This window comes from Siniperca chuatsi, linkage group LG10 (assembly GCF_020085105.1).
Source record: "Siniperca chuatsi isolate FFG_IHB_CAS linkage group LG10, ASM2008510v1, whole genome shotgun sequence".
NCBI lineage: Eukaryota > Metazoa > Chordata > Actinopteri > Centrarchiformes > Sinipercidae > Siniperca > Siniperca chuatsi.
The window spans coordinates 13251687-13267774 of record NC_058051.1 but is presented as its reverse complement, the minus strand read 5'-3'; the positions used below and the strand labels follow the sequence as shown (position 1 = coordinate 13267774).

The window sequence follows — 16088 nt, the reverse complement described above, 5'->3', positions numbered from 1 at the left end:
CAGTATCATGGCTCAGCAAACTCTACATGGCTGGCCATCTCAAAGCTGGGACAATATAACCTATTTTCCTCTCTCCTCTCCTCTTCTCCGATCTACAGGGATTCTCCCATATTCAGGCTGATTACCAGAACAGTGTGGGGGGCTCACAGTCTCCAGGGGCCCCTAACCCAGTGCACGGTCAGAATCCTGACTGGGACAGTGAGTACTGCAACAGGGACTGTGGACCCAACCACTGCGGGTGAGCTCATCACATCAGTCACCATATTGTGTTATGGTAGTAGTGAATGTTGTGTGAAGGATATGATGGCTAGACAAGACGAAATCACATCCAGTTAGCCATGAAAATATGTTGCCTCTGTAAATCCAATCCAGGACATTTAATTGTTCAGAATAGAGAGAGTAGCTGTCTAACAGTTACTCTTTTTCCAAATGAGTTGCTTTAAACCACTTCACTGTCACATTCAGAGATTCAGACTGTATTAATCATAAACTGTGATTTCCCTGCTAAAGCAAAGCATCTCCTTGAAATTGAAATGAGTAATGCAGCAGTAGAACAATGCTATTACCAAGCTTGGAAAAAGTGTGACATCCAATTAAGTTTCCCTGTGTTTCGCTCAGCACACATTGCCTTATTGAATCAAGCTATTTAAGCAGGTACAAGATGAATGTTGTTTTGTCTCACAATTGAAACTTTGTGTTGCTATTCTGAGAGGCAGCAGAGCTGGGTGTCAGTATCTCCTGTATTTAGAGCTGATTCATCTGTATGTCAAATGGGATCACGCCTCGGTCAAATCATGTTTGATGCTCTTTGAAGTAGATTGAGTCTTTGCTTAAAACATTCTCCCTCAGTGTCAGATCATTGTACTTTGGAGTTTTGGAGGGTACTAAATTATTTCAGTGTGTCAGTAAAGATAACTGGAGAACAGACTTTGTATTTGACATTTCAAGTACCATCTGCCAATTCTGACGTTTGTATTTTTCTTTATACTGATTGATGTCTGTTGTTTGTTGACAGCTTTTATGTTTGTTTTGGAGCCGCTTTCTTAGCCAGGTCTTCCTTGAAAAGATTTCATAAGCTCACTAGACTTTCCTGGTGAAATATAGTATAAAGAGAAATTACATCTAGTCAGAACATCATTGTATTCACATGTATCCAACCATACATTAATAAAGTTTCTTCTTCCTCAGCAGTGGCATGGGAGCTCGGGACAAGCCTCTCTACCTCACTTGAAGTTGAAAGACCTCCAAATGTCAGACTCCAGGGAGCTTTCCAACATAACAACAACGTCATCGATGTACACCATTTTGTTTTCTTTTTTTGTGACGGATTTAAAAAATCCCAAAGACTGCTACAGTAACTTCACCTATTTGCCAAGCACTTAGATCGGCCAGAAGCCTGAGGCACTTCTCTTGCATTTTTTCTTTTTCATTTTTTTGCGGGGGCAGTGAGCTTTAAGCTCATGCCAACATACTGAAAATGAAGACCAAAAAAAAAAAAAAAAGTCTTCTCATTTTGTTTTGAATTTTTTAAAGATGCTTTCTCTCCTCTTCACTCCATTACTCTGTGTTTGCCATGGACTGCCCTCATTGGGGAGATGACATGCTCTAAGCATACTCAAAGTATAGGGATCTTGGGTAGAAAAGCTAATGCAGGAAACTAGAATATAGTCACCTCAGCTGGGGTGGATGTACTTCAGGACAGACTGAAACACCCCGACTGATTGAAAGCAAAGCAAAATGTTAATGAAGATAGTCACAAACACTTAAGACATTTGTAAATCATCCTTGCCCCTAGTAAAGGACTCCTCATTTCCTTTCTTTCTCACAGAGTGATTGTAAATATCACCAAAATGGAACCCTCTTATGTGTGTATTTAGCTGCAGTCCCTTGCTTTCTTTTTTTAACATTCTTTTTGTTTGGTTATGTGATTTTCGTGCAGGCGGATTCAGTGAGGGAATACACACACTAAAAGTTGTGTTGAAACTGTGTTCACTGGTCTTGTTTCTCTCCAAACGAGAGAGAAAAGCAAAGACTGAAAAACGCTCCTTTTCTTCTTTAACTGGCGGAGCTCTGATAGAGAGTGTCACTCTCTTCACATGGCCTCAGGACGTTACAGAACTGTAGAGGTCAAAGGTTGATACCTCTCCTTTTAGCTCCTCCTCCTCTTGGTCAATAAGGGCCGCCCCCACCTGTAACCCCGCCCACCTCCCCTTAGTCCCGACACCACTTGTACAGGTGAATAAAAAAAAGTTGCTAAATGTGAAATGTTACTAAAGAAAAAAAACATAACAGTGGGTTTTAAAGTTTTTGACTAGTTTTATTAGGTGTTTTAGAATTGTGTTGAACTCATCTTTATCATTTTTTGTGAAGAAAAAAAAATTCTGAAGATATTTTGTTTTTCACTGTAGCAGGATTTGCGTTTTGGAGGAACAGTCATGGGGGTAGATATTTTAATTTTGTGTATAAACCTGCCAAATGTACTTCTTTAATTTGTAAAGCCAGTGATGAGAGAACCCATTTTGTTTTGTTGAATATCATATGTTTTACAATATGGTCATTCTATTTAATTTGGTTGCAGGATTCACATCTATTTATGAATGATATGAAGTAACATTTTGGCTTATTTTATCAGGGTGCATTATTATTATTATTATTATTATTATTATTATTGATCAAACACCATGATTATTAGAATAATAACTATTTTTTCAGAAATTGTTGTTGGTGCAACACCGGTGTACCAGCATTAGATTCCTTTTGTGTCACAAATACTTCTTTTGTTTTCTTTTGTCTGTAATAAAATGTTTAAAGTGGAGAAGTGGATGTGCATGTCTCTACTTATTTTTGATTGTTTGGTTTGCAGTGGTTTACATTACTGAGTCCCAACACATTCATTAGTAATTTGATGAGTGGCACCTGATAGCTGCCATAGCCTATAAACATAACTTTGCATTCCCCTGCATGTGTCTGAGGTTAATTTGGAGAATTATCTTTAATGTTGTAGAAAAGTGAATGTGACTCCTGTCACATTATAGGTGAGGAGTTTAGGCTCAGTTTATCTTCTTTTAATGAACTTGAACCTTTTCATAGTTTTTTCTTTCTTTTTCTTTTTTTTTTAATCCAGACATGATCAATATCAAGCACATTTCTGCCCGCTGGTCATGTTTCTTGGTAAAGGTGTGATGATGAAACTTACTGTAGCAGTACACGGTCTTTCAGAGAACTACCTGAGAAGAAAAAAATGGACTGCCTTTTACTTATGAATTTCACAGTTGGATTAAAAGTAGAATAGAAATGGAATCTATCATCCCTCCCCCTCCTCTCTCTCTCTCTCTCTCTCTCTCTCTCTCTCTTTCTTTCTCCATGATGATGATGATGCAGTGCCCCCTAGAGCTGATTCATAAAACTTACCACATTGTTTTTCAGTGACTTTAGACAGACTGTTGGTGAAGTGTAATACTGATATGTTTTAATGACAATAAAGGACATCAAAGGCCATTGCCTCACCATCATTACCACCACAGAGGTGCCCTTGAGCAAAGCCCTTATCCCACAACTGTGGTTCTGCTTGGCAGCTTCCAGATGTGAATGTGTGTAACTGTGTGAGTGTGAACAGGAAAAAAGATTGCATTGCTCTCAGCCAAAGTACCCTTAAAAAATCAATTAAAAAGTTAAGACACAAACTCGAAAAGTTAAATTTGTGAGCAGATGAGAGCAGAATATCCTTCAAATGCCAACAAATGAGGAAAAATGAAAGATTTCACACTGCACATAGCTTTAAAGACAGATGTTGTTTTATATACAAACACTTATGGCTGATTACAACTGTATGACAGCAATAAAGCAGATTGGACTGCGCTGCTGTTTTACCATCTCTTATAGATGTTCCTCTATCTCCATCTGCTGGTGACATCTAGTGCTGTCGGTAAGTCTCTGGTTCTATCAAAAGCAATTAAACCTAATGCCAACATCTACATTGTATATATTTCAGAAATTAAAAATAATAGATACATAAAGAGAAAACGCAACAATATCCTGATCTGTAGGATTCTCACTATGTTTATTCTCATTTTAAGGCTGCTCAACAGTGCAAAAATCATTTAGTCTGAAGTAAAGTAAAAAAGATTTTAAAATTTCATGTAAAGAATTTTTTGTCAATTTCTTTTCGTTTTATATTTATTCTTTTGTTTCAAGACCATTCATGTAAGTCAAATGCTCAGGAGACAAGTGAATTTATTCTATTTCATTTATGAAAAATAGACCTCAGAGGCTCAGTCAAATCGATGTTGATGATGTGTTTCACTGTGAAGTTGACTTCAGCTAGTTGTATATAATTGCAACTCCATGCAGATATAGTTTTGTCCAGGGGTTATTTCACAAAGCAGGAAGCTAACCAGGAAACTGTGAAAAATGATATGTGCGACAGTTATTTAAATCTGTAAAACAAATTTAAAAACCTGCATGTTGCATATTAAGGATTGCTAATAACAAACAAAACTTAAATATGTTTTAATGTTATCGGACTAACTCCCGCTTTGTGAAATTACCTTTCAGATCAGTTTTTTATGTGTACTTTCTATGACAATAACAAATGTCCCACAGTCCTTAGAATATTAGATTTGACTTCACTGGAGCAGGGCTTTACAATAGTGCATGTGCTGATTTATTATTCTACAAACTAAATGAACTGGTCAAGTCCCTATTTGATGCCCTCCCTTTTTGCAGAAGGTATCAAAATACCCTATACGTCACTTGTGCAATATTGGCTCCTTGCCTGTCCAATCTCCCATCGCTAATATTGTCTCCAGCAACTCTGATACTGGGTTCATCAGTAGCCATCAGACACTCTCATTTCCTCTTCAGACGGATATGAACTCTCCTGACAGCACAGGCATCAGCAGCCTCATTGTCTGACAGCCAACAAACAAGACAAGACAAACAAGAAAGGACAGAGCATTTCATACAGATCACTAGCCAAACACTTGATGGCTGAGACGATAACGCTGTTAGACAACATTTGGAGAAAATCGTGCTTGTGAAACATCCTCATTTGGATAGAAGCTATCTTGTGTTTTGGGATTGCTCGTTCTATTTGAAACTGTTATCTGCAGAGAGGCTGGGGCTGGCCTTTTGTTAACTGATGCAAGTATATTAGGATACACGCTGCATTTACACAGCAGTGAGGAATCAGATTTGAACCCTCTGAGGAACACTTCTTTTGTTGGCTATGACTTTATAAAACACAAACAACCAGGCAAACTTTGAACAAAAATATTTCTATTGTTACATATACCTGCCATGGTCACTGACATACAACAGTTACAGTAATTGTCATAGGTACTTTCAGTTTTTAAGATTAAAAATATGCTATTAGAGTTTTTTTTCCATGACATTTCATTAGGTAAATACCATTAATGGCATTATCAGTTCATACATACAGTAATACTTTGTACACAGTAATACAGTATGTTGTATATAACATAAAATATGATGGGGCGTGCAGAAACCATTGCTCTTCATATTCACAATCAATGATATACTGTGTGTTTTTTAGACACATGTGCCCTCTGGTTTAATTTCATCAGATTTATCAAGTGCACATACAGAATTCTTCCTTCAAGCATTGTGCTGTTTATTGTTGTGCTTGCACCAATCTGACCATTGAAGATGAATAAATCATGGAGCTGAAAAGGTGCATTGTGTTTAAACATTTGTAATAAACTTCCATATGAACTTCCTTTTTCTTAAAATCTGGTGTACACATTAGATGCTTTAGGGGGACATTGTCATTAGGTGGTAATTACAGATGCGCTTCCCTCTCCCTTTACATGGAAATTGATTTCCATGGTTGTATTTTTAAACTTTGATTGAGTATTGCCCAATTTGTTCTGATTCCTTGGTCCAATTTCCATTAAAAAAACAAGATGATGGTTGAAAAGCACTTGTGTTTCTCAAAATAGAAAGAAAACATTTAATCTCCCGTCGCAAACAGGATGTTCTGACTAAGAAAATAAACATGTTGGACGTAATTTTTCTACTGGCCTTTCCCTGGTTCTGCTGTCTGCCATTGTGAGAAATTCTGAAAGCTTTAGCTCAATTTATCCAATTTCAGTATATGCATTTCCAGTTGATTTGACAGTGTCCTGCAAAACCTGGACTGTCAGCGCAATGAGTAGAGGCTGACAATCCACTAACCAATAGTTGATGTTTAAGGTAACTGTCTCTCCACTCAAACTCAAAATCCAGAAACCTCTCCCAACCCACACAACCTTCATTTTCCTCAGAGACTTTTTTCCCTCTGGGATCTTGAGTAGACTGGCAAAGTGCTTGCAATAACTTTGGGGAAAACTCAGATATTCCATTCAAAAGTAATATTTTATAGGTACATTTCCTATTAAAAAAAATAAAAGCAAAGCTGATGTCACTTAATTTGTAACATTCATTCTGGTCTTATAGTGACAATAAAACAAAAAAACTGGAATATCAGCACTGACATGTCTGGCACAGATTATAGACACACACAATACAAATCACTAACACTACAATTGAGTTTACTAAATATAACCAGAATGACATCTATACAGGCCTTCAGTTTCTTATAATAATGCCTCACAAACAGGTGCTAGGATATTTTTACTGGCATATCATCCAATATCATCACATATGGATCACTGACTGTGATGTGGTTTGATGTCAGAATAAAATGATACAAGAAACAGACCTGCTTCACAGCAACACATCTTAAGGAAACATTACATATTCTGTTTTATCTCACTTTAGTTTGTGCTTTAAGATAGTGCTGTGGATTAATTTTACAAATGAATACAAAAAATACAAACATTGAAATCAGTTGCTATTTAACATAAATATTAGTAGCGCATGAGTGTAATGTAATCAGTGTTATGCTAGTTAACCATTTCCTTTTCTAACCCTGACCTTATTTATACACTGTACACTGTCAGTGATTGTTTCTTATGTGAGGTCTTTCTACCTCAAATTAGTCCATACATCATTAACTGTGGCAGAGAGTTTAACTCACAAGTCATTAGTGTTCATATTCTATAAAACTGTAAACTATGCGTATTTTGGCTGTTAGTGTTTAATAGAAGTAAAGAAAGTAAAAAATTGTTTTTCTCGCTAAGCTGCTCACATATACTTTAGGTGAACAATACACTTGCAGGTTTCAGGCCACTAGAGAATATATTGTATGCAGCTTCTAATGCTGTGTTTGCAGTATACAATTAATTGTGTGCCTGCAAAAATGACTCACATTTTAAGATCAGAGCATGACTCCAGTAACTAACATGCAACATGTAAGCATGTTCTAGCATTAAAGGAGATACAATTGTAAAATAGATTTATAATAAAAGCAGTGGAAAATGTCTAAATGTCAAAACCCGACTTAAGAATTTCAAATTTTTTACATTTTGTAGTGTTCATATAATGTGCCTTCACACTTTGTACACAAGAGCATACGTTCATGTAAACCCTCCTTTACCAAGACTGCCAGGCCACCCTTGTGAATACCAATTTGTTCCACGATTACCTGCCTGGTTAGATAAAGGTTTTTACGAAAAACTGTTGTAGCCAAATCACAAGTGAAAGAATGTAAACATATCAAGAACATTCAGACAGGGGCATAGGACTGGGGGGAAAGGGGGACTGATTATTCAGAGCCCTCATGTGAGGAGGGCCCACAAATACTCAAATGAATAGCCATGGATGCGGGGAGGGGCCCGTAGAGAATGATTACGTACAGGATCCAGAATTTTGTGTTACGCCCCTGCGTTCAGATGAAAATACTGACTCAGTCTTTCATCTTGTTCAGTCTGTCCAGCATTATTCAGCCGCCTCATGTCGCTCCCTCTCCTCAGGCACAGACATGAAGATCTTCTGACAGAACATGGTGAAGATTTCTGAGGAGAAACAACTCGTCACATTAGCAGTGTCTGTTTTCTCTGCCTAGGTTACTCCAGGTCAAATGCTGTCAGATTTTATTAAACATCGGTTCAACACCTTGGTTTGCACCGACTATATAAACAAACCAAATGTATCAGTGCCCACACTGCACTCGAGCAGATATTCTCACATGAATTTCATAACAAACTGTAATGAATGCTTCTCCAGCCTCGTCTGAACAAACAGACAAAGACGCTATAAAAAAACAGAAATGTCTCACTCACCCAGCATCTTCTTGACCACATGGGGTTTCTTCCACTTGTAGCCCAGTAGGTATGCCGGGATGCCTGTGAGAATAATGCTGCTGCCTACCAGGCACTCAAACGGAGCTGCCCAGAAGGACACAACGATCATGAAGACACAGCCCAAAACGAAAGTCACAGGGATGAACAGATACACCTGCAAAAAGAAAATACAATAGATGTAGGTGTTTGTTCCTGTTAGAAAAGAGGAGAGTAGATAAAACTGATCTTCTGAAATGTATTGATTGACCAATTTCAGGTAATGTGTCTTTTCATAGGACATGGCTGCCTTTGGTTATTTAACTTGTAAAATGAAACATGTATCTTTACATAGCTGGAAAATGTAATCAAAACTATAAATGTCATATTTTGAATCAAGTAAAAACTTCACATTATGGAACCATGACTTCATAATAATGTAACTTTTACTGATGATGTGATAAGAATGTTGATAATGATACAATAAACAGTTGAAGTTATTTGCCTTATTGGGTTATTTGTGTATATTATCACCAGAACAGTTACATCCTTTATTGTAATAATTAATGAATTATATTGTTATCTGGGCATTTATTATATTTTAAAAGGTATTATTATATTTTAATAATTTTTAAAAGAGACACTTTATTTTTGTATATTATTGTTAATGTCAAGTACACACGGTATATTGGAAATTTTGTTTCTCAGCTAGCTGAGGTAGCTAATGAAGCGAAATGCATTGTTACCCTGTCAGAGGCTCTGAATTTAGATCTAAGAAATTGACAACCATCTTGTTTCATGGATGGTTTACACATAAAGAGGAGAACTATTTATTCCTTGTTAGAGGTTCATCAAATGGGTTGAGAGCACTTGGGCTCAAAGGAAAGATGAAAGACTTACTACAAAAGTAATATTCCCATGATGAAACAGAAACAAAGAGCTATGTATTTGTGAAAACACCACTCCCTCTTATCCTGAAAACACAGTATGGTTCCACTTCCAACTAATAACAACAGCAGTGACACAATGGTGCTTTCATTATTAAGAAAATAAAATAGTGGATGCTCTATGAAACTAGGAGTTGATGTCTTGGGCAGGCAAAGAAACTGGCTGAGGTTCAGGTAGAGCAAAGGTCTCACATTGCTTGTATACCTTTCAGTGAGTCTCAAATCCTTTGAAAATGACTTTTCACAGATAAATCTCCAGTGCAACAAGCATTTACCACCTGTAATACGTAATTGACATACGTAATCACCGTAGCAGTCTCCTTAATGTGAGGAATTCACAACAACAACCTTTCAGACATGGGTATTCTACCTTAATGGGCCTTCGGAGGTCGGGCTTGGTAAAGCGCAGCCAGAGCATGCCAGCAATGGCCATACCAACACACAGCCAGGTGAAGAAGCTGAAGAGATTGATGACAGAGAAGATGTCCTGAGAGATGGCATACATCATGGACAGCAGACACTGATAAAAGGGAAAAGGAAGACAAGATTGTATTAGTCTTGCATACATAAACACACACATGTTGTAGTCCTCAAATGATTTGGAAATATGTTACTACAGTGATTTTTGTAGAACATGTGCAATGCTAAATGTTAATGTGAATATTCAGAGAGTTGTAACTAGTTTTAGAGGCTTCACCTAAATAAATAATTCTTAGTGTACCATAGTAGCCTACAAAAGGAATGTTGTCTTATATAAAATAAAATAAACTCTACAAATACTTTGCCAAATGCTTATCAGAACAGATTTATGGCATGTACTCTTTTTAGCTAATAACCATATTCAACTGCTCAAAATTGGAGGACATCATAGGTTGTTGGGCTAATATGACACCAAGAATTTCTAAAGGTGATTATTTATAAAACACAAACGTAACGGTCAGACCATTGCTGTTAGTAGCAGGAGTCTTACTGTGAAGATGAGGGACGGCACCGGTGTGAAGAGGTCTGTGTGGACCAATCCCAGTGCAGCAGGGAGTTGACCCTCTCGAGCTCCAGCATAGAACAACCTAGAAATGAGAAAGCTCTGTAGTGGTTATTTTGTGATGAAATAGTTGGCCTAAATAAAAATTTTACAACCAATAACAGTCTCCGATTTTGGAACAAGCCCCTCCTACCCTCCTATCATATGAAACTTCACCACGTAAAATCCAGTAGTATAACGTTACTCATTGCAAAAGAATATTAAGCTCAAGACTGGTTTGAGCAGTTAGCAGCATAAGATTTTGGAACACTTTTAATAAACACACATCCACCAAACAAGCACTCCCCAAACCTTATTTCCCACCCCAAACCCATTGTATAAAATGTAAAAAGAAATCTGTAATAAACTGTTGTATTACAGTAGCAAAATGCTATCAATGTTCAGTTTTATTCTGTATATGCAAACACACACCGTGCTGAGGTGAACAGGGATCCGTTGACGGCTCCAAAGCAGGACAGTCCCACAAAGACAGGAATCAGCCAGGACATCACACCAAGATGGTACTCCCCAAAGCTCTGCAAAACAGCACCACATATGTGAAGGCAGCTCACATTTTGCGAAAACACAGCCTACCAACACATCCATGTTAATCAAAGTAACAACCCTAGTGAACCGCCTAGTGAATCGTTACAGACAGAGGTATGAAACTCACCACAGCAACAGCCTCGGACTTGACCATGTCTTGAGGAGAGATGGTTGTGAAGTAAGCCAGGTTGGTCAGAACGTAAACCACCGTCACTATAGGCATGGATATGATGATGGACAAGGGCAGGTTTCTGTGGTGGGAGAAGTTAATGGTCATTTGAGGAAAGAACACCCAGCAAATGTTCTACATCTCATTTTTTCCACTGCATTTATGAGATCAGTGATTGAATTTGTGTTCAAATCTACTTAGCACTTAGCTGACCGTTGTATTTCATATGTGATTAGCTGCGTACAGTGATCAGTCATGCTAAATTATATAATATTTAAAGGCATAAGCATCACATGCTCCTCTGAATTTTTCTGTATTTCAGGAGTATTTCAGGAGTCATACAAGGAGTGAACAAAACAACTGGAAAGGTTAAATATTGAATGCAATCCAATGCAATAAAACCAATCCAATGCTTTTGTCAAGACTGTCAGAGAGCTGGTGATTAAACTCTACAGCAGTTTTTGAGGCTGTTATTGTATTGGATTTCATTAAATTGTAAGGGGTTCATGTCACTTTGTATACTGTATCTCCATGCAGTCAACTGATGGTAAACAAGCTCAGTCATTGATGAAGGTAGTCATGCTGTTGGTATATATTTACAGGAGAGTCTGTACAATCCTCAAAACAACCTTCATCACATTTAAGTCACCTCTCTGGATTAATCATCTCCTCCGTTACGTAATTCAGGTAATTCCTACAAGAAAATATAGAGTTCAACACAATTTTAGTGATTGGATAAAGACTGGAATTACTGTATATTGTATTTCAAAACAAACAGTTGGCAGCTATGAATAAAGTATTTCTATTTCTGGTCTGTAATTATATCAGAATAGGTCACAAATGCCTCACCAGCCTCCAAAAGCAAAGAGACCACTGTACAGAGCCAAGACAATATTGTCCACTCCCAGTTTGCTGCCTTCAAATGCCTTTTCTGGTGTCAGGTACGGCACATCACCTGCACACACACAGACAGAAGAAGTTAGGAGGAAGGAATCCAAAACAGCTTAAAGAGAAACATTTCTTGCTCGACACTTACAGCGTTAGTTCATGGGGTAATCGTTTGGTTTCATAGACATTTAATGGATTCTCATTCAGAGCTGCTGCCACTTTTTATTTCTTGTCTTAAGGCCAGTCTGTTGCTCACTGCCCTTTGACAGGCTCGACATTTTCAGCCAGCAACTAGCCAGCCTGAGCGCTTCGTCTCCAGGTTCTGCTGTGATATACAGAAACATAATCAGGTCCTGCCCAGCTTACATTTCAAAATGAGCTGAAATATCTTTTGAGAAGTAAACCTCAATCCACTCATTTACCCACAGCAGCTAACAAATCCAGTGTATCATTAGCAAGGGCAAGTGCGTGTGCACATGTTCAAAAGCATGTGTGCTTGAAGCTTGGTTCTGTGTGACTTTCTCCTCTACCTGTCGCTTTCAGATGGTAATGACTGCTTTTCGTGAGGCCTATTACACACACATTATTTTTTCACTCTGTCCTTCTCTCTCATGCTCTGAAAAACCACAGTGTGACAACAGCCGGCAAGCTTCGCCGCCTAGTTTCCATGGTAACACCATGTAGAGCACAATGGTGGTGGGCGTGGCGTTGCAAAGGGGGGGAGAGCAGCAGATGTAGCATGGAGCAATTTTAATGGCGGATCTGATTCAGTTGCTTTGCTATTTTTGAAAAGCATATATGTCTCTTGTTATTCAAGATGAAGTTGACATTGCATATGTGAATCACATCAACAGTGACTGTCCCCCTCCATGTTTAGGGCAATGGTATGGAAGATTCAGTTCATAATGTGATTCATTGTAAGACAGAGATAGTGTCTCTTTTATGCAGCAATCATCAATGTTTTTTAAATTTCCGCGGTTTCCCTTATATGACGATATCACTTCTATCATGTTCTGTTAGATACTGTACAGATGAGTCATGTATGAACCTAATTATGCTAAGCAGTGCTTCAAAGTGAAGAACGCCCACGTAGACACACATGCACATGGTTGCACACTTGCCCAGACTCAATCACATGGCTGCAGACAGACAAGCCTTGTGTTCAGACTCAGCAACTGTGCTAACAAACTGAAAGGAGGGCAGTCTACTTGGTTGGGCTCATTAGCGTTAGTCAACAATTTGTTGATAATTAGAGACAGAAGAAATAAACCTCAGTTTCAGCATGGCCAGTAGATACTGTCACACATAAGGATGGGACAATAATGGATATAACTATACTTTGATAAAACCTACAAACGGTAATAGTATTTATTTTATTGCACTTTTATTACCGTCGTTATTGCAACAAAAACAACAAGGAAAACAAGTGGGAGTTGGTATAACAGACTGTACACAGCTGCATGCTGGGAAACACTTATCATATTGGAAGTTGGAGAAAGCAATGTTTGTTGGGAGAGAGAAAAAAATACACACGTATTCTTGTTTGCCCCTCAAAGAGGATTTGGAACAAAGTATGATCATACTTCAGTTTCAAAAAAGGTTTTAAAAGTGTCAGCCAAAGGCAGCAATACAAAAAACTCTGCATCACACTGAAAGGTAGAGTTTGACTGATCATCCATCCATCCATTTTCTACCGCTTGGTCCCCGTTAGGGGGTCGCGGGTGACTGGAGCCTATCCCAGTGACTTCGGGCCTTAGGCAGGGCACACCCTGGACAGTGGCCAACTCGTCGCAGTGACTGATCATTAAAGTATATTTTAATACTGTTTATATTATATTTAAATAATTATCAGGATTAGGGTTAGGGGTAATGTGGCCACTGTAATCGTAATATAGATGTTCATATTGATACATGCCTCATTACACACACACATACATCAAACAAGAACTACTTTTTCTTTCACACTAAAGTGATACTGAGCCAGCCTGTTTCCCATATATCTGGATGGTCTACAATCAAATTTTACTTGTCCAGTTTGTCTACTCAACTTAGCACCAAGTTGTGATCAAGATGTTAGTATTAACATTGGAAATGATACGAGATAGTAAAATAGACTGAACTGCAAAACCCAGCTGATCGCTGATCTCTTTGTGTTATTGTTGATGACGATGCGGCCACAGAGTGCTGTACAGCATAGTTTTGCATAGATGCCTGAAAGAGCCACACTATGAACTAAAGAAAAACAAAGCCAGTCTGGACTTTTTAGTGACCTGTGGCTCTGTCTGTCGGTCTATGAGTAAGTGAGACTCACCTGTGGAAATCTGGATGAAGCCAAAGAGGATGATGATGATCAGAGCTAGCAATTTGGAGGCCGTGAACATGTCCTGCACCTTGGTGGCCGCTCTCACACTGATACAGTTTACAAACGTCAGGGAGGCTAAAGGAGGTGGGGAGGTACAAAAGAGAGTAGAATTAGGGGAATAATCACCTGGAATGAAGTGTATCAAACAAGAGAATTTTAATTATTTGTCATCTGTAAAGAAAGAGAATATATTTCTACAGATAGTCTTTGCAAGATAACCCCAGCCAACAGCCCCCACTCACTAAGACACAGGCAGGCAATGAGCTTGGCAGCACTGTCGGGCACACTGCAGTTTGGGTAGAGAGGTTTCAGAAGGTAGGTAGCAAACACCAGCGACACCACATACTGTGATGACGGCCGGATGATGAGCATCTCCACCCACAGCTTTAGAAAGGCTGCCAGTTCACCATACACCTCCAGGATGTAAGTGTAGTCTCCCCCCGACTTGGTGATGGTTGTGCCCAGCTCAGCGTAGCATAGGGCACCCATGGTAGAGATCACCCCACAGGCAGACCAGACGATCAGGGAGAGCCCTGCTGAACCAGTCTCTTTGACCACGCCTGTTGGAGTGACGAAAATGCCAGAGCCGATGATGGTGCCTATGATCATTCCCACACCATTGAAGAGGGTGATGCTACGTTTGAGCTCAATCTTCTCCCCTTTGGCAGGTGAGCCATCAGTAGGGCTTGTGGCAGCGGGAGCAGGGACCATGGGGGTAGATGGTGACGCTGGCTGCTCTACAATCAGACCATCTTGGTCTGGGTCTGCTTCAGCTGCTGAAGGAGAGAGGACAGCAGACCAGGAGATGAGACAAGAGAGTTTCACATTTGAGGTACGAGCGTTTAGTGTTGCCAGTGATCACACAAAAGAAAAAATCATCAAAGTAACTAAGTTTTCTTTGAGGTTTTCTTTGCTGAGACATTTTAGGCACTGGTTCATTTAACAGAATATAATACCAAACATATATGACTACACACGTGAAAAAAAGAACAAAACAGACAGACATTTTTTCTAATGTCAGTCCATGTGTCAAGCAGCAAAGGATAGATGCAGTATGCATTCTGGTTCAATAAGATGTGTGGCATGGACTGTTCAAAAACAGGTTAAACTGGTTCATCAGGGATATTTTTAAAACCTGTTTCTGAAGAATGACACCTTATTCAACTAATTACCTTATCATTTATCCTTCTGTTAATGTAAACACACATTGTATCAGGTAATTGTGTTTACACCTGTGAAAGGCTCGTAAGGCACACAAGATCTGTTTTTGTGTAATATGTGTCATATTTCCTCACCTGTCACCTTGGTCACTTGTCACCATGACACAGACTCCCCAAAACACTATGATGCATCTCTATAGCCACATCAGTCTGAATGTACTTTTGCATCAGGCAATGTTGCATCAGAGCGCATGGCGGAATAATGCAGCCCTGCACCATGTGGTATCTACAGGAGTGTGAGCATGCACTGTGCCTACCTCCCATCTTCTCTTGGCTCGCCGCCTTGGCAACGCTCTCCCGACTGCTCCGTGATTTCAGCTCTGTCTCAGCCATCTTCCGTCTTAATCTGTGTCCCCTTGTCTTGTCTTCTTCCTCCTGCCCCCCTTTTTCCTTCCTTATTTTATGTTCCCTTCCTCCTCCTGCCTGGATCTCCTGTCTGTCTCTCTCTCACACACACAATCCCCCCCTCTGCCCCTCAACTCTCTCTAACCCTCCCTGATTCGTCCTCTCACACACACATACAGACACACTCTCCTCTTCATTTGCACACACTGCCTTCGTCACTCAGACTTCAATTCATCTGACCCTGATCCTGTCTCTGTCTCTCCCTCCCTCTGTCTGTCTCTCCAGGATACAGCAGGGAGGAGCTGAACCTTTGTGATGCTGCTGCTGCGTGAGCTCACGCCCACTCCAAATGAATGATGGGATAGCTCAGAGGGGAAAGTAGGTTACTGGCAGGCACCATTTGGAGGGGC

The 16088-nt window shown here is 39.3% G+C and overlaps 2 protein-coding genes across 3 annotated transcripts in view; one reads left to right on the top strand and one right to left on the bottom strand.

Moving 5' to 3' along the window:
• The window catches only part of LOC122882962 (thymocyte selection-associated high mobility group box protein TOX-like), a 77598-nt gene extending 74780 nt beyond the window's left edge, over positions 1-2818 (top strand). Inside the window, 2 exon segments of the mRNA XM_044210963.1 lie at positions 99-238; positions 1189-2818. Coding sequence (XP_044066898.1) covers positions 99-238; positions 1189-1231 — 183 coding nt within the window. The 3' untranslated portion in view covers positions 1232-2818.
• A 2442-nt stretch (positions 2819-5260) lies between these two features.
• Positions 5261-16088, bottom strand: LOC122882961 (large neutral amino acids transporter small subunit 1-like). 2 transcript variants are annotated; one of them, XM_044210962.1, is made up of 11 exons: positions 15591-16088; positions 14356-14886; positions 14063-14188; positions 11713-11818; positions 11513-11557; positions 10822-10945; positions 10581-10684; positions 10098-10194; positions 9498-9647; positions 8184-8358; positions 5261-7916 (listed from the first exon to the last, which is right to left on the bottom strand). In XM_044210962.1, exons 1-11 carry the CDS (start codon positions 15664-15666, stop codon positions 7840-7842), a joined length of 1611 nt encoding a protein of 536 aa, XP_044066897.1. In that variant the 5' UTR covers positions 15667-16088; the 3' UTR covers positions 5261-7839. The 2 variants fall into 2 exon arrangements, with proteins under 2 accessions (XP_044066897.1, XP_044066896.1); XM_044210961.1 differs by having other exon boundaries at positions 14356-14889; positions 15591-16076.